This window comes from Leucopleurus acutus (genome assembly GCF_964270905.1).
Source record: "Leucopleurus acutus genome assembly, chromosome: 10".
Classification (NCBI taxonomy): Eukaryota; Metazoa; Chordata; class Mammalia; order Artiodactyla; family Delphinidae; genus Leucopleurus; species Leucopleurus acutus.
In genome coordinates, this window is record NC_139153.1 from 32,114,416 (window position 1) to 32,134,898 (window position 20,483).

General features: G+C 37.6%; 1 protein-coding gene across 2 annotated transcripts in view; it reads left to right on the forward strand.

Moving 5' to 3' along the window:
• DENND6A (DENN domain containing 6A) overlaps nucleotides 1-20,483 on the forward strand; it is a gene marked incomplete at its 5' end in the record, with an annotated part of 54,740 nt that overhangs the window by 5,709 nt on the left and 28,548 nt on the right. For both annotated transcript variants that reach the window (XM_082848686.1, XM_082848687.1), the window contains 4 exons: nucleotides 8,742-8,780; nucleotides 8,869-8,911; nucleotides 16,879-16,991; nucleotides 19,053-19,133. In XM_082848686.1, the coding sequence (XP_082704812.1) occupies nucleotides 8,742-8,780; nucleotides 8,869-8,911; nucleotides 16,879-16,991; nucleotides 19,053-19,133 (276 nt within the window). The remainder of the gene's footprint in view (nucleotides 1-8,741; nucleotides 8,781-8,868; nucleotides 8,912-16,878; nucleotides 16,992-19,052; nucleotides 19,134-20,483) is intronic.

The window sequence follows — 20,483 nt, forward strand, 5'->3', positions numbered from 1 at the left end:
TTTATTTATAAAAATACACAGCTTTGGATGTGAATCATCCAAGCTAAACTTGTGTCAGTCACAAGTACTTAAAGCACTTTCTGGGAATCAAGTTTATTAGGTTTCACTTTGCGGATAATCTATGACATAGCCTATTTGTATGTACATATATGTGTACATACATATATGTATATGTACATAGTTTGTATTTCATCTCTTTGGTGAAAAGAATTTCAGTCCAGTTAAATTATCTATAAAAAGCAGGACAATTTATAATCATTTCACTACTGATCCCCCCCTACTTTTTTTCTAACAAATTGAAGATAAATTCCTGCTTTGGGGTGAAGGCAAACTTATGCTGTTTTTAAAAGAGCCGGTAGCAGAATTGACTCCCCTTTTTTTCCCACTTTTGTTTTTTGTTGAGTCAATGCCTATTTATTCCCCCTTATCCCCTAACAGGGTGGAACCTGGAGTAGTCAGCACAGTTTTCTTTATCTTAGCAAAGTTTCTGTTTATTTTTCTGAGAAGGATAAAGGCAGTTGTGTGAAAGGTTTTCGTGTTTCTTCCTCTCTTCTGGGTGACCCATAGCCTCAGTATTTGATCCTCAGCCTGTTCACTGTTTTAATTGAAATGGGTGTGTATAATTGCATGCTGCTATACTGTCTCATTGAGCCATCTATTCAGATATTTACTGGACAACTACCATATCCAGACAATGGTATGTTCTGGAGATAAAGCCTTGATTATCCCTTCCTCATTGAGTTTGCAGTCTAGCATGGAAGATAGACCATTCAACAGTGAATGATAGGATAGGATTTGCAGGGTACTAATAATGGCCTTTAAATTTCCTTGTGAAATAGTAGCACTTCGTGGTAGCTTGATGTAGTTCTATGATTTGAGGTTTAAAACCTTAGTGACCTCTTGAGCTTCTTAGGCTCCCAGATTCTACAATCTAATTGGTGTTACTAATCTCTGACTCAGTTATGAAATTATATAATCTGGAGATAATCTGGGACATTACTAATCTCTGATTCAGTTATGAAATTATGTAATCTGGAGATAATCTGGGACGTTCTCCTGTCTAGTTAGTTCTTTCACAAGTACTTTATGTTTTTGTACTTACTGTGATGAATGATGTGAAACATGGAAAACTGTACCTAGACTTTACTTTTTTTTGAGAAATGCTTTACCGTCCATTCCATTTTCAAACTGATCAAGTTTTCTAGTAGAGTAATTTAACTTCAATCTTGAGAAAGTGGGAATCTTAGACTTGAGGATACTGTGATTTCAGGCCATTTTTTCCACTTTTTAAAGTAAGTAACATTCTCATTGAAGTGTAACACACATGTAGAAAAGTGCACAAATCCTAAATCTGTATTTTGGTGAATTTTCAAAAAGTGAGTATACCATGTCACGACCCTAGAGATCAAGAAGCAATATTATTACTGCCCCCAAATTTCCCTTACATTCTCTTTCAGTCATGACCCATTCTCCTTTCCCCTCCAGCTCCTGGCAACCACTTATCTACTTTGTCTCTATGGATTCTCCTTTTCTGTATATTTCATATGAATGGAATCATACAACATGTGGCCTTTTGTGTGTGGCTTCTTTCACTTAGTATGTTTTCAAGATTCATCCATGTTGTAGTATGTATTGGTACTTCATTCCTTTATATGGTTGAGTTTTATATCATTATATGGATACATCACTTTTTTTTATAAGTTTATTTATTTATTTATTTATTTTTGGCTGTGTTGGGTCTTTGTTGCTTTGCGCAGGCTTTCTCTAGTTGCGGTGAGTGGGGGCTACTCTTTGTTGCGGTGCGCGGGCTTCTCATTGAGGTGGCTTCTCTTGTGGAGCACAGGCTCTAGGCGGGTGAGCTTCAGTAGTTGCGGCACATGGGCTCAGTAGTTGTGGTGCACGGGCTTAGTTGCTCCGCAGCATGTGGGATCTTCCCAGACCAGGGTTCGAACCCGTGTCCCCTACTTTAGCAGGTGCATTCTTAACCACTGCGCCACCAGGGAAGTCCAGATACATCACATTTTGTTTATCCATTCATCATTTGATGGAAATTTGGATTGTTTCCACTTTTTGGCTATGATGAATAATGCTGTTATGAACGTTCGTGTACAGGTTTTTGTGTGGATGTATGCTTTTCACTTCTCTTGGATGTATACCTAGGAGTGAAATTGCTGGGTCATATGGTAACTCCATGTTTAATTTTTTTGGCTGCTTTGGGTTGTTGTTGCTGTGCACGGGCTTTCTCTAGTTGCGGCGAGCCGGGGATACCCTTCGTTGCGGTGCGTGGACTTCTTATTGCGGTGGCTTCTCTTATTGTGGAGCACGGGCTCTAGGCTCTCAGGCTTCTGTCGTTGCAGCATGGGGGCTCAGTAGTTGTGGTGCATGGGCTCTAGAAAGCAGGGTCAGTAGTTGTGGCACACGGGCTTAGTTGTTCCGTAGTATGTGGGACCTTCCCTGGACCAGGGATTGAACCCGTGTCCCCTGCATTGGCAGGCAGATTCTTAACCACTTTGCCACCAGGGAAGTCCTCCATGTTTAATTTTATGAGAAGCTACTAAATGGTTTTCCAATGTGACTTCATTTTCACATTTTCATCAGTAATGTATGAGGCTCCTAATTTCTCCATATCCTTGCTACCACTTTGTCCTTTTGATTACAGCCATCCTAGAGGTATGAGGTGGTATCTTACTGTAATTTTATTTGTTTTTCCCTAATAACTAATGACATTGAGCGTCTTTTCATGTGCTTATTGACCTCTTGTATATCTTTTTTGGAGAAATTTCAAATCAGATCCTTTGTGCATTTAAACATTGGGTTATCTGACTTTTTATTGTTGAATTATAAGAGTTCTTTATAGATCCTGTACTCTAGACCCTTATCAGATATATGATTTGCAGATACTTTCTCCCATTCTGCAGTTCGTCTTCACTTTCTTGGTAGTGTTCTTAGAAGTGCAAAAGCTTTAAATTTTGATGAAGTCCAATTTATTTATGGTTGCTTGTGTTTTTGGTATCATAGCTTAGAAACCATTGTCTAATCCAGGGTCATAAAGATTTATTCCTATATTTTCTTCTAAGAGTTTTATAGTTTTAGCTTTTACACTTAGGTCTTTGATCCACTTTGGGTTACTTTTTGAATATGATGTGAAGTAGAGGTGTTACTTTTTTAACAACCTTATTTTGAGATAATTTTAGAGTTATGAAAGTAATTCGTTCAGCTTCCTTTAATGTTAACATTTTATATAAACATAGTACAATTATCAAATCTAAGAATATAACATTGGCATGATACTGTGTACTGAGCAACAGAGTTTATTCAATTTCACTAGTTTTTCTATTAATGTCCTTTTTTTTCAGGATCCAATCCAGGTTCCTGCATTGCATACAGGTGTCATAACTCCCTCTCCAATCTGTGGAAGTTCCTCAGTCTTTTCTTATATTTCATGACTTTGACACTTTGGAAGAATATTGGTCAGATATTTTGTAGTATGTCTCTCAATTTGGGTTTTTCTGGTGCGTTCCTATGATTAGTCTTGGGTTATACATTATTGGGAAGAATACCCCAGACGTGATGTGCCCTTCTTGGTGCATCATATCAAAGAGTACATGGTGTTAAAATGTCTTATTATTGGTGATTTTAACCTTGATCACTTGGTTAAAATGATGTCTGTCAGATTTATCCACTGTGAATTTACTGTTTTTCTCTTCATAATTAGTAAATATTTATTTTGTGGGAGATACTTTGAGACTGTGCAGTATCTTGTTTCTCAAATTCGCTTGCTAATTTCAGCATCCAAAAGTGGATCTTTCCTGTAGTAACTATTATTACTCTGGTGTTCTCATAGTGATTTGCTATTTTCCTTATTCCTTCTGCATTTATTAGTTGGAATTCTCTTTTTTTAATACAGTATTTCAGTTTCATTTTTATTATTTTTATTTTTAAATATTTATTTATTTTTGGCTGCATTGGGTCTTCGTTGCTGTGTGCAGGCTTTCTCTAGTTGCAGTGAGCAGGGGCTACTCTTCGTTGCGCGAGCTTCTCATTGCGGTGGCTTCTCTTACTGCGGAGCACGGGCTCTCCAAGTGCGTGGGCTTCAGTAGTTGTGGCACGCAGGCCCAGTAGTTGTGGCTCACGGGATTAGTTGCTCTGCAGCATGTCGGATCTTCCTTGACCAGGGCTCGAACCCACGTCCCCTGCATTGGCAGGCAGATTCTTAACCACCACACCAACAGGGAGGTCCCCAAGGTTATGATGATGTTTGTTTGTAAGTTAATGTTTCTGTAGGAGATCAAGGCAAGGTTTCTTGGGAAATGTAGTCTCTGTCAGGCCTGGGACACCAGGCAGGGTCATGCAGTAGAGACAGATACCCAGTCACATGGCATCAGGTAGACACCCATTCACACACAACTTGGGTGCATGGCAGGCATGAATTTTTCCCATGTCCAAATGATACTGGCAGTAAGTTAGTGGTATTTCTAATTTTCTTCCTCCTGGGACCATGATTATTTTCATACTGAGTTGGGAATGCTAGAGAGATGTAGATGTATGCAGAGAGATGTACCTTTGAATAGACCCATTTAAAACATTTTGTAATACTCTTTTCCAGTATATATATTAATATTTTTCTGAGGCACATTTTTTCTATTGTAACATGATGTGAAATATGTCATCATTTTTAAGCCTTAATAATTATATCAAATAAAACTCACTTTTCTCTTCGGTTATTACCTGGCCACCTCTCCCTTATTTGCTATAACATGGGAGATCTTAACATAGGTAACAAAACCAGAGTGACATTAGTTGATGCTCTCTGTCCCCCTTTAATGCCACCCAGAATGCCAGTGGTTGGGGGAATAGAGATGCCTTTACTTGAGCTATGGAGAGAGGAAGCTTCAAGTGAGAGGCATCTCCAGGTACTGGAGCTAACCCACAGTTGATTATTTCCCATATAGCTATCAGGAGCTAACTGACTAAAACTAAACTAACAGTGATTGCCCAAACTTATATTTAAACTTCTTTTTTTTAACAACATAAAGTATGTACACAGGTAATAATTCTAGTAACTGTGGCAATTTGTGCAGTTCTAGATACTTGGTAGTGGTTACTTTTCTTTCTTTTGTTTTTTAAATAGGGAGTTGATGTTTTTAAAGTTAAGTATGAATTTTTCTTTTTTCTTTTTTAAAAATCTATTTTCACTTGTTTATTTTTTTCTTTTGCCTGTGCAGCAATCAGGATCTTAGTTCCCTAACCAGGGATCGAGCCTGTGCCCCTGCAGTGGAAGCGTGGAGTCTTAACCACTGGACCATCAGGGAAGTCCCTGAATTTTTCTGATTTTTCTGATATTAGGTACAGTGTGGCCATTTCAGTAGCTGTAGCATATAAATATGCATTGTTTCTTTTTGAATATCATATTTGTTCCAAAATAAAACACTGAGTAGTTCTAACAGAGTACATTAAAATGAAATTCTAGATACTATTTGACAGTCTAGTACAATCAGAGTTTTTACTTTACTTTTTTTTAATTTAAATTTTATTTTTGGCTGCGTTGGGTCTTCATTGCTGCACACGGGCTTTTCTCTAGTTGTGGTGAGCAGGGGCTACTCTTCGTTGTGGTGTGTGGGCTTCTCATTGCGGTGGCTTCTCTTGTTGCAGAGCACGGGCTCTAGGCGTGTGGCTTCAGTAGTTGCAGCTCGTGGGCTTAGTAGTTGCGGCGTGTGGGCCCTAGAGCGCATGGGCTTCAGTAGTTGTGGCGCGTGGACTCAGTACTTGTGGCTCACAGGCTCTAGAGCGGAGAATCAGTAGTTGTGGTGCATGGGCTTTGTTGCTCCATGGCATGTGGAGTCTTCCCGGATCAGGGATTGAACCTGTGTCCCCTGCATTGGCAAGTGGATTCTTGTGCCACTAGGGAAGTCCCACAGTCAGAGTTTTTAAAAGGCAGACTGTTTTTTTGTGGGTTTTTTTTTGGGCTGCGCTGTGCGGCTGTGGGATCCTAGTTCCCTGTCCAGGGATCGAACCCGGGCCCCCTGCATTGGAAGTGTGGAGTCCAAACCACTGGGCCACCAGGGAATTCCCTGAAAGACAGATTTGATAGGTTCTGTAGTTTTTATATCCTTTTAACTTACTTAAATATATAGAGCATATATAAGCCCCTTAAATACATGCATATACACACATATATATACACACACGTTATATATATATATTTAAGGTACTCATATATATGGATAAAACATACCAACATTTTTCTTCTATACTGTCTTGCTAATATTTTAAACCTTAGGAAACCAATGTCCAGATGAACCATGGTTGATATCTTTATGTAATAAAAAATGGAATTTTGTATATTTGCTTTTGAGTTGGTATTTTAATTTGAGGAAATAAAAATTTGAAGGGCATTCACATAAAAGTGAATTTAGAGTCTAAGATTAAGCTGTTACAGGCCACTAAACTTCTCAATATGTTTTAGACCAGCAAACTCCAGGTTAACTTAGAGGTAAAGAGATTTTCATGAATATGGCCAAATAGGTTATAAGTTTGCCATTTCTCCTTTATTTTTATTTATTTATTAAATATTTATTTATTTATTTATTTACTTGGCTGTGCTAGGTCTTAGTTGCGGCACGCAGCATCTTTGCCATTTCTCCTTTAAAGTTAACAAAGTAAAATGGTCTCAAGGTGAAGCAAGGAAGATCTACGTACACTTAAAGAAGAATTACATATTACTAAATACTGAGTTGTTTAACAGAGCTAATCTGAGAGTATATCCACTGATGGAAGAAATTTTTTTTAGTGTCTACTATGCACCAGAAACTGTTCTAGGTGTGAAGATAGACTGTTGAACAAAACAGACCAGGTTCTTGCCTTCATGAATTGTGGAGACAGAGGTTAAGTCAGGTCGGTGAGAACATGGGATACAAAGCAAAGTAGAGTGAATATTGGCTTTGGTGTCATTTTCTATTCCAGGAATGCTGGGTGGTTTTCATGTAACAATACCAGCTCTGTAGACCCTCCTCATACTCCTGAATTGAGAAGGATTATATGCCACATCCTGGCTAGGGGAGGAAGAGGGCTGCGATTGTGAGTTAATGATTGCTACTATGGGTGGAGTGAGGAATGGCGGCTTGTGTACTTTGGAATCAGGCAGACCTAAGTTCAAGTCCTGGTTGTGGCACTTACTAGGTGCTAAATTTTGGGCGAGTTATTTAACTACTGTGAACTTGTCCCCTCTTCTGTAAAAATGTGAAGAATTGACAGAGTTGTGAAAATTAAAAACTCTAGAAGATGGTCAGTAATGTGAATTCTCCCCATCTTTTTTCTTACCTTAGTTTTCTTATATGTAAAGTGGGGATACCATTACTAGCCTTGTCTATTATTGTGAGAACTAAATAAATGAAATAAATATGTGAAACCACCTTAATACAGTTTATAATGTGCTATTACTGTATGTTATTTCTGGAAATGTAAGATTTTCAGGCACCTGGGCAACTCTGGGGAATAGAAGAACGCATGGATTCTTTCAGAACTGGAAGAACAACCTAGTATTAATGCAGTTCCGCTACACCTTGTGTTGTTTCCTCTCTTTTTGGTTACCAGCCACTAGCTAACCTGCTGCTCCGAATCCCGTCTCTTCTTCACATTCCCGAGAGAATCTGTACTGGCCCACTTGAGCACTGGTATTCTCTTGGGCAGAATTTTCATACCCAGCCCCATCTGGGCACTTGGTTGATTGGCCTGTAGAGTGGGTGCCCTTGGGTCTGGTGTTTACTAGTGCTTGTTCTGACAGGAGCTGTGCTGGCCTAGTCTCGCTTCCTTCGTGGGGCTGTGGGGCAGGAATTTCCCTCAGAAGGTGGCTGGGTCACTGCAGGCACTAAATTGACCTATCTAGGGAAGTGCTATGACTATTTAAAGGGATTGGAGGAAAATAGGATAGGCTTTATGATGGGAAGATGGCCTTTGAGGTTTCTTAAATTGCAGATGATCATTTTTTCCTTTTCATTTTTCTTTTAATATGTAGTTAGTAATTTGTATTACTTCTTGTAATCAATTGAAAATTATTATTTCTTGAAGTAGCTACAAGCTTATAGATCAAGTTCTCTTTAGATTTTAGGCTTCCAAAGAAAAGACTCAAAAAACTTTGAGTTATTAGCAATTCAATTAGTAAATTATTCTTTTTAAAAAAATATTTATTTATTTATTTATTTGGTTGCACTGGGTCTAAGTTGCGGCACATGGGTTCCTTACTTGTGGCAGGCAGGCTCCTTTAGTTGCAGCTCGAGGGCTCCTTAGTTGTGGCTCACCGGCTCCCTAGTTGCGGCACATGGGCTTCCTAGTTGAGGCACGCAGGCTCCTTAGTTGCGGCTCACGGACTCCCTAGTTGTGGCATGCAAACTCTTAGTTGCAGCATGCCTGTGGGATCTAGGTCCCTGACTAGGGATCGAACCTGGGCCCCCTGCATAGGGCGCGCAGAGTCCTAAGCACTGCGCCACCAAGGAAGTCTCAAATTATTCTCGATAACTCAAAATTTCACCAATTTTTAGAGATAACTTTGAGTCAAAACTTTTTTTGCCAAATGTAAATCCTCCTCAATTCTCCCAGCTTCTCCTGTGTTTCATTGTTAAATTTGTGAACTGTTTCTTAAACCAATTTGATCATAGCCGACTAGTATTTTAGAAGTACCTGCTAATGTTTACAATATATACTCCATATATTTGTCTAACAAAATTTAACTCTTCTTCTCCCAGGTAATTTATCCTCAACATTCCAAACTTACTGATAAAGAAGTAAGTAAAAATATTTTACTGTTTTATTTCTGTTTGTTTTTATTGGTGTATATATGTCAGCATATATAGTTTTTGTTTTCTTTTTCAGAAAACCAATATTTGCTATTTGTCTTTTCCAGATTCAAATTCAGGTAACTATTTTTCATGTGGTGTTTCTGTTGAATTTTATACGGAGAATACTGATTATACTCTTAATATATGAAAATTAATTGAAATAACATAGTAGAATGCAAACTCAATTTCATCCTAACAGATTAGTGATTTTGATTCCTACTTTTATGATCCTAGTCGTGTCTTACTTATTTTCATTGGTTCAACTTTGAAAATAACTGTTATCTTGTAATGAGGTAAAACATCATGGAGCCATAAACTGTTGAAATAATGAAGAGATTGAAAATCATCAACGCTGGTATGTTTGAGGATTTATATTAAGCAGTGTTCTTTTAGTTTAGGATTTGGGAGCTTGCCAAGAACTCTGTAAAAGCAGGGATTTAAAAAAAAATCAGGGTAAACATGGTTATAAAGCATGGCCATCAATTATTTGCAATAGTTTATGTGAGTTAGTATATATAAAGCATTTGAAATAGTGCTTGGGTATAGAAAGTACTTTATAAGTGTTTGCTATTATTATTAAGCTTGGTTTTGCTGGTCTCCTTCAAGTTCTTCCTTTGTGTGGTCCTATAAGTTGATATCTTTCAGGTTACCTTTTGTGTTTCACTTTGAAAATAATTTTTCAGGCTTACAGTGACCAGAACACTTAAGTTCTTAGACCACACACTTAGAATCCCATGAAGCAAAGGCACTACAGTTCCCTTTCCTTTTGTGGTTACTTCTAATATACTGTTAATTTAGTTTAGATAATCTGATTTGGGAGACTTGAGATTTTAGCTTTTTAAAGCATTTTCTCTTTTCCTTATAAATGCTTCCAGAATTTTCTCCTATAGTTTTGGAACTCAGCTTTCATGAAATATGTTTTTAAAAAAAAAAGTTAAAAGGATGGCTTTGAGCGATCCCAGGACGGCTTTTGTTTTGACCTGGAATTATTGGAATCTTTTCACATGTTTTGCCTGTTAACGAGATAATGATACAGCGGTCTTATAGGATCTCCCCTTATTTCGGATAACATTTGCCTTACAAAGTGCACACATGTAGTTCTGACTGTAGTGAGTATCGGATTGGACTTCCATGACTCAAGGTCAGGTGAGTTGTGTGGATTACAGGATAATCTGACTTCATGTGATTATACTGCACACTCTTCTTTTTCAGGTCATGGCTGGTTTTCATGGCTCTCTCCCTTTCACCTCTCTACATGAGCATCAAGACTAAGAAGTTAAAAAAAAAAAAAAGACTAAGAAGTTAATTGTATGATGTCTGATAGTCTTTTTTATTTCTAGTTTTGCAGTTAGTCTCTGTATGAGTCATTTTCTTATTGGAAGTTAAACTCAAGTGTAAATCTGTGTAAATGAGCATTTGTTCAGGGAATTCCCTGGCAGTCTAGGGGTTAGGACTCCGTGGGGCCAAAAAAAAAAAAAAAAACCAATTTGTTCAGTATTTTAGGCATTTGAATGACCTACAGATGTTTTGTAATGCCTTTTTTATAAGCTGCATATCAAAGGAAGTGTGGTTCATTTTATTCAAAGTATGGTTGGTACTTAGAAGTAAAGTCAACAGAAGATCTTAAAAATAGACACCTTGCCATCTTAACAGAAGAATATTAATCTAGACAGCAAGAGACTATGCATTTACATATATTTGAGATCACTGTTCTGAATTGTGATTATCCAAATAGTTTGTTTCATTTATGTGTTCATTAAATGGAAGTTGGAATTAGTACTATGCCAACTTTGAAATGGATTTAATTTTTCCCAAGATAGCTTTATTGTTACAGAAGGTGCAGTAGAGCAGTCTTTAGGAAAGAATCATAACCTAGCTTTTGTTTCCACGGTGCACACTTAAAAAAAGTAAAACAACATTTAGACTCTATGGTAAGTTATACAGATAAAGAAGAATACTTTTGGGATTCCCAATGGGAGGATTTGCCTGTCCTCCACTTCCTCCACCCACTACCCACACACAACTTAGATACTGTGACTTTAGAAAAAAGTTTTGTTTTGTTTGTTTTTAGCTTTCAGCTTTTTGTTCCATTTGAATGGCTTTTATCTTTAGGAGCCTAAGTTTAAAGAATGTTTTCTCTCTAATAAATATTTGTCAGATACTTTTCTCATTATTTACCATTAATATCATCTGGATATATGCATTCCTGAGTCTTAAGCTGTGATGGGTACCCAAGGACTGTAATCACTGTGCTCTAAACAGGGCCAGAGAGAAAACTTAGCATTAGTAGAGAGAGTTTCAAGTGATGATGAATCCGAGGGAAATATCAATCCTTGTTCTGGATGGATTAGATGTGCAGATAATATTTGTCTCAACAGATTTTCTTCTATGTAAAGAGTTGGGACGTCGTCATGTACTTTACACTTCCCGGTGGTGAAAGGAGTGCTTCTCACTCTCATCTGTGTTGAAGGGCCATTTGGGTGTTTTAAGAATTTCCAGTCTGTTGTGGACCGGTGCTTTTATAAAATGCTGTATACATGAATTATTAGAAAAATGAAAGGGAGAAAAACCAAAGAATACAAAATATAAGTCCAAATTTGTCATGGCAATATCAAATCGCTATAAGGGTTTCTAAATGTGTATTCTCAGTTTGGGTATTTATTTTGTCATGTATTGTAACAAGAGTTTGTGGACTCGCATCATTCTATGGACTACACTTTGAGAAGTGTAGTCCCTGGTCTAAACTCCTGCTTCTCAGCGTTTCCAACTCTAATCACAGAGAGGGTGACTACATAGAGCTGAAGGCCAGGGATGGGGCTAGCTCTTAAGGTCTCATGTTTTATTTTAATCTTACTCTGAACCGTTCTATAGCTGTTTTCCGCTAATATAAAAATACTCTGGGACTTCCCTGGTGGCGCAGTGGTTAAGAATCTACCTGCCAATGCAGGAGACACGGGTTTGAGCCCTGGTCCAGGAAGATCTCACATGCTGTGGAGCAACTAAGCCCATGCGCCACAAATACTGAACCTGCACTCTAGAGCCCATGAGCCACAACTACTGAGCCCAGGAGCCGCAACTACTGAGCCCATGTGCCATAACTACTAAAGCCTATGCGCCTAGAGCCCATGCTCTGCAGCAAAGACGAGCCACCGCAATGAGAAGCCTGTGCACCGCAACAAAGAGCAGCTCCCGCTTGCTGCAACTAGAGAAAGCTCACGTGCAGCAATGAAGACCCAACGCAGCCATAAATAAATAAATAAATTTATTAAAAAAACAAAAACAAAAACAAAACTGATCAAGGGTCTTCCCTGGTGGTGCAGTGGTTAAGACTCTGTGTTCCCAATGCAGGGGGCCCAGGCTCTATCCCTGGTCCAGGAACTAGATCCCACGTGCATGCCAAAACTAAGAGTTCTCATGCTGCAACTAAGGAGCTGGTGAGCTGCAACTAAGGAGCCCGTGAGCTGCAACTAAGGAGCCCGTGAGCTGCAACTAAGGAGCCCGCCTGCCACAACTAAGGAGCCCACCTGCCAGAACTAAGACCTGACGCAACCAAATAAATAAATTAATTTAAAAAAATAGTCTGAAGTTGTCTTTTCCCTTTAGAAGAAATATTTAAGCTTTTTTCCCTCAAATCTCAAGTAATTTTTTTAAAATAAATTTATTTGTTTTTATTTTTGGCTGTGTTGGGCCGTTGTTGCTGCGCGTGGGCTTTCTCTAGTTGTGGCGAGCGGGGGCTACTCTTCATTGCAGCGCGTGAGCTTCTCATTGTCATGGCTTCTCTTGTTGCAGAGCACGGGCTCTAGGCGCGTGGGCTTCAGTAGTTGTGGCACACGGGCTCAGTAGTTGTGGCTCGTGGGCTCTGGAGCGCAGGCTCAGTAGTTGTGGCGCATAGGCTTAGGTGCTCCGCGGCATATGAGATCTTCCCGGACCAGGGCTCGAACCTGTGTCCCCTGCATTGGCAGGTGGATTCTTAACCACTGAGCCACCAGGGAAGCCGCTCAAGTAATATTTTTGATACAGGAAAGCGTCTTCCGTTTATCTATAGCTTTGCAGTCTTGGTTTGATTGGCAGATGTAAAGGATAAAATCATCTGTGCCCTTGATAATTTTAAAATGGGAGGAGAGCAGTTTGTGGCTTACCACATGGCATTCGCATAGGAGGAACCATGAAACCAGTGAGTGTCCCAGAAACCAGTGAGTTCAGCAACTCCTCAGTTGGAGGGGTGCTTTTCAGGACTTCGTTTTCTAAGTGAAGAATAGGAGCTTTTGATCTGCTCCAGTTGGCAGTGATGTAGCATTTAAAACAAAAAAAGCAAAACAGTTTTATTGAGATATAATTCACCCATGTAAAATGTACAATTCAGTGATTTTTATTACATTCAGAGTTGTGCAACTATTACCGAAGTCAATTTTAGAAAATTTTCATCACCGAAAAAGAAACTTCCTGCTCCAGTTTCCTCCTACCCACCTCTCCCCCTCAGCAACCACCTGTCTACTTTCTGTCTCTATGGATTTACCTATTCTGGATATTTCATATTAGTGGAAGTGGTGTTTTTGAAGTCCATTTTGACTTGAAAGAGCCAGTATGATGTAATGGTCCAGAGCACCAGCTCCAGAGTCAGATGTCGTGGCCTCAAATTCTTGCTCTGCCATTTAGCAGACTTATTTCTTTGGAGGATTACATAACTTTTCTGTGCCTTGGTTTCCTCCTCACAAACAGGGGCCTACGTGAGAAGCATGAAGACCAAATGAGTTAATGTATCTAAAGTGTTTAGGACAGTGCCTGCCACAGAGTGAGCATTCAGTGAAATTGGTGCTCAATTCATGTATTGAAAGGGTGGAAAATCACTTCTGAAAGCAGACAAAATAATGAAAATAATTTTGACCTGGGATTCTGTTTGATTTCTGTTGTAAGAACTTAGTTGTTTGGAAAAGGATGTTGGGGGAAGGTTACAGGAATTTTCTTGGTTTAAAAAGTGTTGGGTTATTAGTTCTGTTTTCTGGGCTCGTAAAGATTAGCTTAGATTAATTAAAGTGGAACTTTTCCTCAAGCTGTGGGGGTTTGCTGAGGAAATTTGCTGTTTCCTTAATCCCTGCTGCTTTATCAGGGAAAGAGTTTATGTGGTTCTTAGTCAAGAAGCCACGTGAAGGTGTATTTTCTTTGGAGAGCTGTCATTTAATCTTAAAATTTGTATAAATTCATCTTTATTCCTTGATTTATGTGAAGAAAAAATACTTTCCATTAAAGCTTTTTACCCTTTTTTTTGTTTGTTTTTGTTAATAATCAGAAAGCTATGGTGCACATAGCATAACTTTTAGGTCTTTTTGGATCTTTATATAGGTCTTTAGTTTTCTTAGTGAATACAGTGGGTAAGATGCTTGGAATTCAGTACAGTCGTAGGTCAGTTGTGGAGATTTACTTTAGAATTATTGCATATTACTGCTGGAAGTGACTTTAGAGATTATCTTATGATGCCCCTTAACTTTTGTTTACAAGGAAATTGAGAACCTTGGGCGAAGTGACTTCTAGAAGGCTAATTATTGATGGACCTGGGACTAGATCCCATTGATTGTGGTTCCTTTTTCCTCAGATTATAACCTTTCCCTCATGTGCACAGTCATTTAACCATATTTCATATGTAATCATTATACTGCTTATGCAGAGGTGCACTCTCCTGTTAAATAGGCAAATTGGATGGGTCATACTAACAAGGTAGATTTATTTTTGATGAGGTTGTAGGTTATCAGGATTGCCCTGCCCTCCACAGGTATCATTTTCTGCAAGACAAATGTAAATAACCTGGTTGCCAATCTGTAACACCTCTTTTCCTGTCCCGTTAATAGTGAGGTCAGGATGGAGAACAAAGGTCTACCCAGATAAAGAGTTGGTTTTTCTTTAGTAACCTTTTGTGTGTGAGGGAACAGACTTCTGAAACATAAAATGGGAACCATTTACCTCACTTCACAAAGACACTATGGTTAAAGCCTTTTTGACCTGGTGAACTAGCTTCCTGACCAGTTCTGTACAGCTTGCAGGTACAGCTGGTCATCGGAAAGTTCTTACAGCATGCCCATGGTTTGGGAGTGGAGCCAGGGGTGGGTTGGGGTTGAAGGCTGTGGGAGCTTCATTACTTTCTTTCCACAAAGCTCAGCATTCCTTACATTTTCCAGAGACCATACATCTTTCTTAAAATCCATTGCATTTTTTCTGCTACATCTTGCTATGTGTCTCAGAGAAATTAGTGTATACTTCTCAGTGGATCTTTCTGTCTTCTGAAGAGAAAAACTGAACCATCTGTATATAAATCTGTTGAACTAAAACAATGCTAGGAGTATTTTCCATTATCTCAGGTCTCATGTATTTTCCTTATTTTGAACCATCTGCTATGACAAGTAAAGAAACTGAACTGACTCACCCTCAAGTCCCCTTTGTTTCATCCCTCCTCCACCAAAGAAATACTAGTTTCTATAAGTGCATTTAGGTATATGTACTGAGTTGCTTTTTAAAAAACTTAAACATAATATCAAGTTTCTGCTTCCTTTTTGAGAACTTGATGTGCTAAAGAAATATAAGTACTTCTGTGTGTAATAAAATCTTGAGCACATTTTGTATTTAATATAATCTCATTAGTTTTAAATACAGTAACTGGGAAGAATTTGAGTGACAGGCTACTTCTTGTGTCTTTCACTTTATAGAGTATTTACAGTTTTTTGTAATTATTGCCTGACAGTTTAGGTAATATTTTAAGAGGTTTGCTAAAATGATTGAAGTTTAAAAACTTTATAATTAACATGATTAAAATAGTAAGTCTATTACTTGGGCTCTTCCTGAGTCTGCTTTGTTTTTGTTTTTTTTTTAAAATTCTCATTGTGAAATATAAGACACATATAAGGTCAAGAAATAGAACTTTGCCAACACCGCAAAAACCCCCTCATGTCTCTTCCCAAACAGTATTTCCCTCCCCCGCACCTAAGGTAACCACTATCTTGATTCTTTTTTCTTTTCAATTTTTTACTTTTTATTAAAATTCTTTAAATATAATTTTTAAAGTTTGCCTTCCATTTACAGTTATTGCAAAATAGTGGTTATATTCCTTGTGTTGTACAATAATCCTTGTAGCCTATCTCACACCCAGTAGTTTGTACCCCCCACTCCTCCACCCCTATATTCCCTGCCCCTCTGCCACTGGTAACCAACCATTAGTTCTCTATATCTGTGAATCTGCTTTTTTCTTGTTAGTTTTGCTTAGTTTGTTGTATTTTTTAGATTCCACATGTAAGTGATATCATACATATGTCTTTCTCTGTCTGACTTATTTCACTTAGCATAATGCTCTCCAGGTCCATCCATGTTGCTGCAAATGGCAAAATTTTGTTCTTTTTTATGGCTGAGTAGTATTCCATTTGTGTGTGTGTGTGTGTGTGTGTGTGTGTGTGTGTGTGTATCATATCATCTTTATCCATTCATCTGTTGATGGACACTTAGGTTACTTCCATACCTTGGTAATTGTAAATAAATAAGGCTGCTATGAACATTGGGGTGCATGTATCTTTTCAAATCACTCTACTGATTCTTATAGTAATAAGATTCTTGCTTTTCTTTATAGTTTTATCACCCAACCATGTATTCCTAAACACTATTGTTTAGTTTGCCTGCTTTACTAAAAAAAAAAAACTATGTAAATGGATTTGAACAATTTGTGTTCTTTTATATTTGGCTTCTTTTGCTCATAATTATGTTTGTGAATCAACATGATATGCACACAGTTTTCAAAAAGTTTTAATTACATAGAGAAAATGGAATAGGAAAAACAGTAGAGGGACATAGGAGTTAAGATGCATAGTTTACTAATGGCTTTGCCTTTAACCAGCAAAGATGGCTTAGAGCAAGTCGAACTGTTAGGATCTCTTTTTTCTTCTCTAAAGCATGGTAGAATGTGTTTCAGTAGTTGATAGGACCCCTTTCGCTCTAAGATGTGATGAAACTGGATAAATAAATGTTATACTGTGCTGCCCTTAATTTCTTTCATTTTTGTTTTCATTAGGTTGTCTTGGAGATACCCAGTTTTGTTTTAGATTTCGACAGTCTTCTGGGAGGAGGGTGTCACTGCATTGTCTCCTGGATCAATTTGAGAAAGATTTACCAGTTTACTTAAAGGTTGGAAAAGTAGTAATAGAATAATGTCTATGTGAGAGGAAACTTTAGAACTCAGTTACCTCTTATAGCATTCAGAAATATTGTGCTTTTGTTTTGTTACTGTATTATACTGCTGAATTTCCTGAGTCTAATTCATAAGGATTTAGCATGTGAGTGAAAGAGACTTTATAAAGTTACTATTCTTAAAACATAATGCCATTGTGAATTATAGAAATTAGAATGTTGAATTAATTTTCTTTCACGTGTTAAAACTCTTTGTTTAGATGTGGAAGTGGGGTGGTAGTATACCAGTAAATATCACCCAGAGTTGAAGATTACCTGTGGTAATCCCTACCTGCTTTATAGTAGAATTATTGTTGTCTCTTTTTGATTTTTGAATAAACTTTGGTTTATAGTTGTTGTTTATTAAAAACAAGTTTAATAATTCAGATGATTCCTGAGTGTAGAATTTCTGTTTGGTACTTCACACTTTTATCTCTAACTACATGAAGAACATTTCCATGTGGATGTCCTATTAGCACATCCAATAAGAACTTGACATCTTTTGCCTAAAATAAGTATTTACAGCTTACCTTCCTGGTTCCACTAATGACAGGAATCCTCTTCCAGTTAGCAAAGATGTTACCTTTTGAAATGTCTCTTATAGCCATCTTGTCCTTTTCATGACCATTTGCTATCACTAATAACATATTCTGTCAACTGCTGATAATAATAGCTACTACTTACTAGAGCTTTTTATGTTCTTGGCATTGTATCAATAAGCACATATTATCTTATTAATCCTCCCTATATTGTTCCAAAAGAGTTCCTTTTGCAAATGAAGGAATTGAGGGCTATTGAGGATAAAAGTATTTGCCCAAAGACGTCCATCTTCTGTCTTTTTTCAGTGCAATATATCTTACACAGTGTTCCCAGCTAAAGTGTACATATATATTAGATAAAATCTAAAATGATTACTTATTGCTTAATGAATAAAGAGCTAATGATAGTAATATTTCCTGGTTCTCACTTTTTGGGCCTTCCAAAATAAAACCTTTGCCTTTCAGATTTCCAGCTTAATCTCCTTTCTATACATGTGCCATATATTAGCTAAACTGAACTGTATGCTTTTTCCTGAGGTAGCTTGTATTTTTCTATCTCTGCGTGGTTTTGCTCAAACTCTTGGCTGTCTAAACTTGAAATGTCTTTGTCTTTGTTTAAATCATATCCATCCTTCAATGCCCAACTCAAAACCAGCTGCCTCCGCAAAATACTGATTGCCATAGACAGAAGTAACCTCTTCCCCCTTGGCCTCTTTGTAACACTTTGTGCTTTTTTGCATGGTACCTGCCCTCCTATCACATACTAGTCATTTTTGTACTTTTCTTATCGCTCTTAGTTTGTGATCTCCTTAAGGAACTGTGTCTTACACATCTTTTTATCTTTTCTAACACAATGCCTTGTTCAAAGTAGGTAGTCAATAAATATTTGCTTAAAGAATAACAATCAAATAAGGAACTGGACCAGAGTTTATTCCATTAGGATATAAAAACTTTTAAGTTTTTTGGACCTTTCAAATTGTATGTTGATAAATATTCCAGTGTTTCATTATTGTTGGGTAAAAATATAACTGTCTATGTAAGATTCATATTGGCATTTAACTCCTTTTATTTTCTCTCTTGAAATTTTGCATTAGTATACCTCATAAGACTGATGCCTAACTCAGAATTGTAGGCAGAATTTTTTCAAAACTAAGTATAGCATTGGGGAAAACAGAATTTGATTGTTTTCCTAACTTCCATTAACTACCACAGATATGAATAAAGAACATAAACAGAGTAAGTTATAGGGGGTAAAATCTGACCTTAGTACTTTAGTTATGATTATTTTATCTGTGGGCAAGTTAGCAGGTTTTTATCCGCCAGTTATTGTCGTGATTGTTGTTTGCATTGATGGAAAAGCATAACTAGCTCTTTGTGTGTACCTCATATCTCAGTTCAAGTTTATAAAGGAACCTGCTTTTAATAAGAAAGGATGGCTATATATATATATATTTTTTTTAATTTGTCACTTCTTTTATAGAAGGATCCTGCCTATTTTTATGGATATGTGTATTTTCGACAAGTTCGAGACAAAACTCTAAAAAGAGGCTACTTTCAGAAGGTAATTTTCATATACATTAACAGAAAAATATTTTTACATTGTGGTTAGAAGAACAGAAATTATTAGAATGAACAGTCTTTAAAGTGTTTGATATTTTATCTTTAAACATACTAGAATTTATATTTTATCTTTTTTTTTTAGATTGTAGACACCTGTCCTTAGTTTTTTTTGGCTGCATTGGGTCATTGTCACTGCATGCGGGCTTTCTCTAGTTGGGGCGAGTGGGGACTACTCTTTGTTGCGGTGCATGGGCTTCTCATTTTGGTGGCTTCTCTTGGAGCACGGTCTCTAGACACGCGGGCTCAGTAGTTGCAGCACGCGGACCCTAGAGCGCATGGGCTTCAGTAGTTGTGGTGTGTGAGCTCAGTAGTTGCGGCGTGCGGACTCAAGGGTGTGCGGGCTTCATTATTGTAGTGTGTGGGCTCAGTAGTTGTGGCTCGCAGGCTCTAGAGCGCAGGCTCAGGAGTTGTGGCACATGGGCTTAGTTGCTCCGCGGCATGTGGGATCTTCCCGGACCAGGGATTGAACCCGTGTTCCCTGCGTTGGCAGGCGGATTCTTAACTACTGTGCCACAAGGGAAGTCCCTAGATTTTTAACTGCTATTGAATTTTGCCTTCCTGCTATCTCTGTACTAGATTCCTGACAGTAAGTTACAGTTATTGTATGAAACTGTCAAAACTCAGAAGAATCTGTTGAATTTTCACATTTTAGAATAAGGGAAAGAGTAAACAGATTGTAACATAGTTACAGCTAATAAAAGCCTGCAATATCTTTTTTTTGAAGAGCTAGTAAATATACTTGATCAACATCTTAGTCATTATTGTTCCCACTCTAAATGTACAATCTTTTTGTTTCTAAAGATATATATATAAATATCAATTAATTCCAATTTAATCCCAGCTAACAGGGACACACCTTCACCTTTTGTAACCAGAACATGCCCTGACCACTAATTGATGCTTAATGGAAAGATAAAAAGTAGTTTTCAAGAAAATAGATTTTTAAAAAGTCAGCATAATCTATATCTGAAGTGGTCACAAACTATAAAGTCACAATTTCTAAGAATGTGGCTAAAACCATTGAACTCTAAAATATAACAGTCATAGCTCTTAGTCAGAAAAAGCATCACAATTTGCACTTTCCTTTTTAGGAAGAGTTTACCTAGCTAATTCCTAATATTGCTTTGCTGACAGCAGTAGTAGCCAGGCTTTGGAATTATCCATGACATTAGTTTGTTTATAGGAAATTCTTTTTCCTGCACAGCAGGAAAATCTGTGAATGTGTCTTTATGCTCTTAAAATGTAGTAATAAGGCCACTATATTTTTATGTTTCTTTTAACCATCTACTGT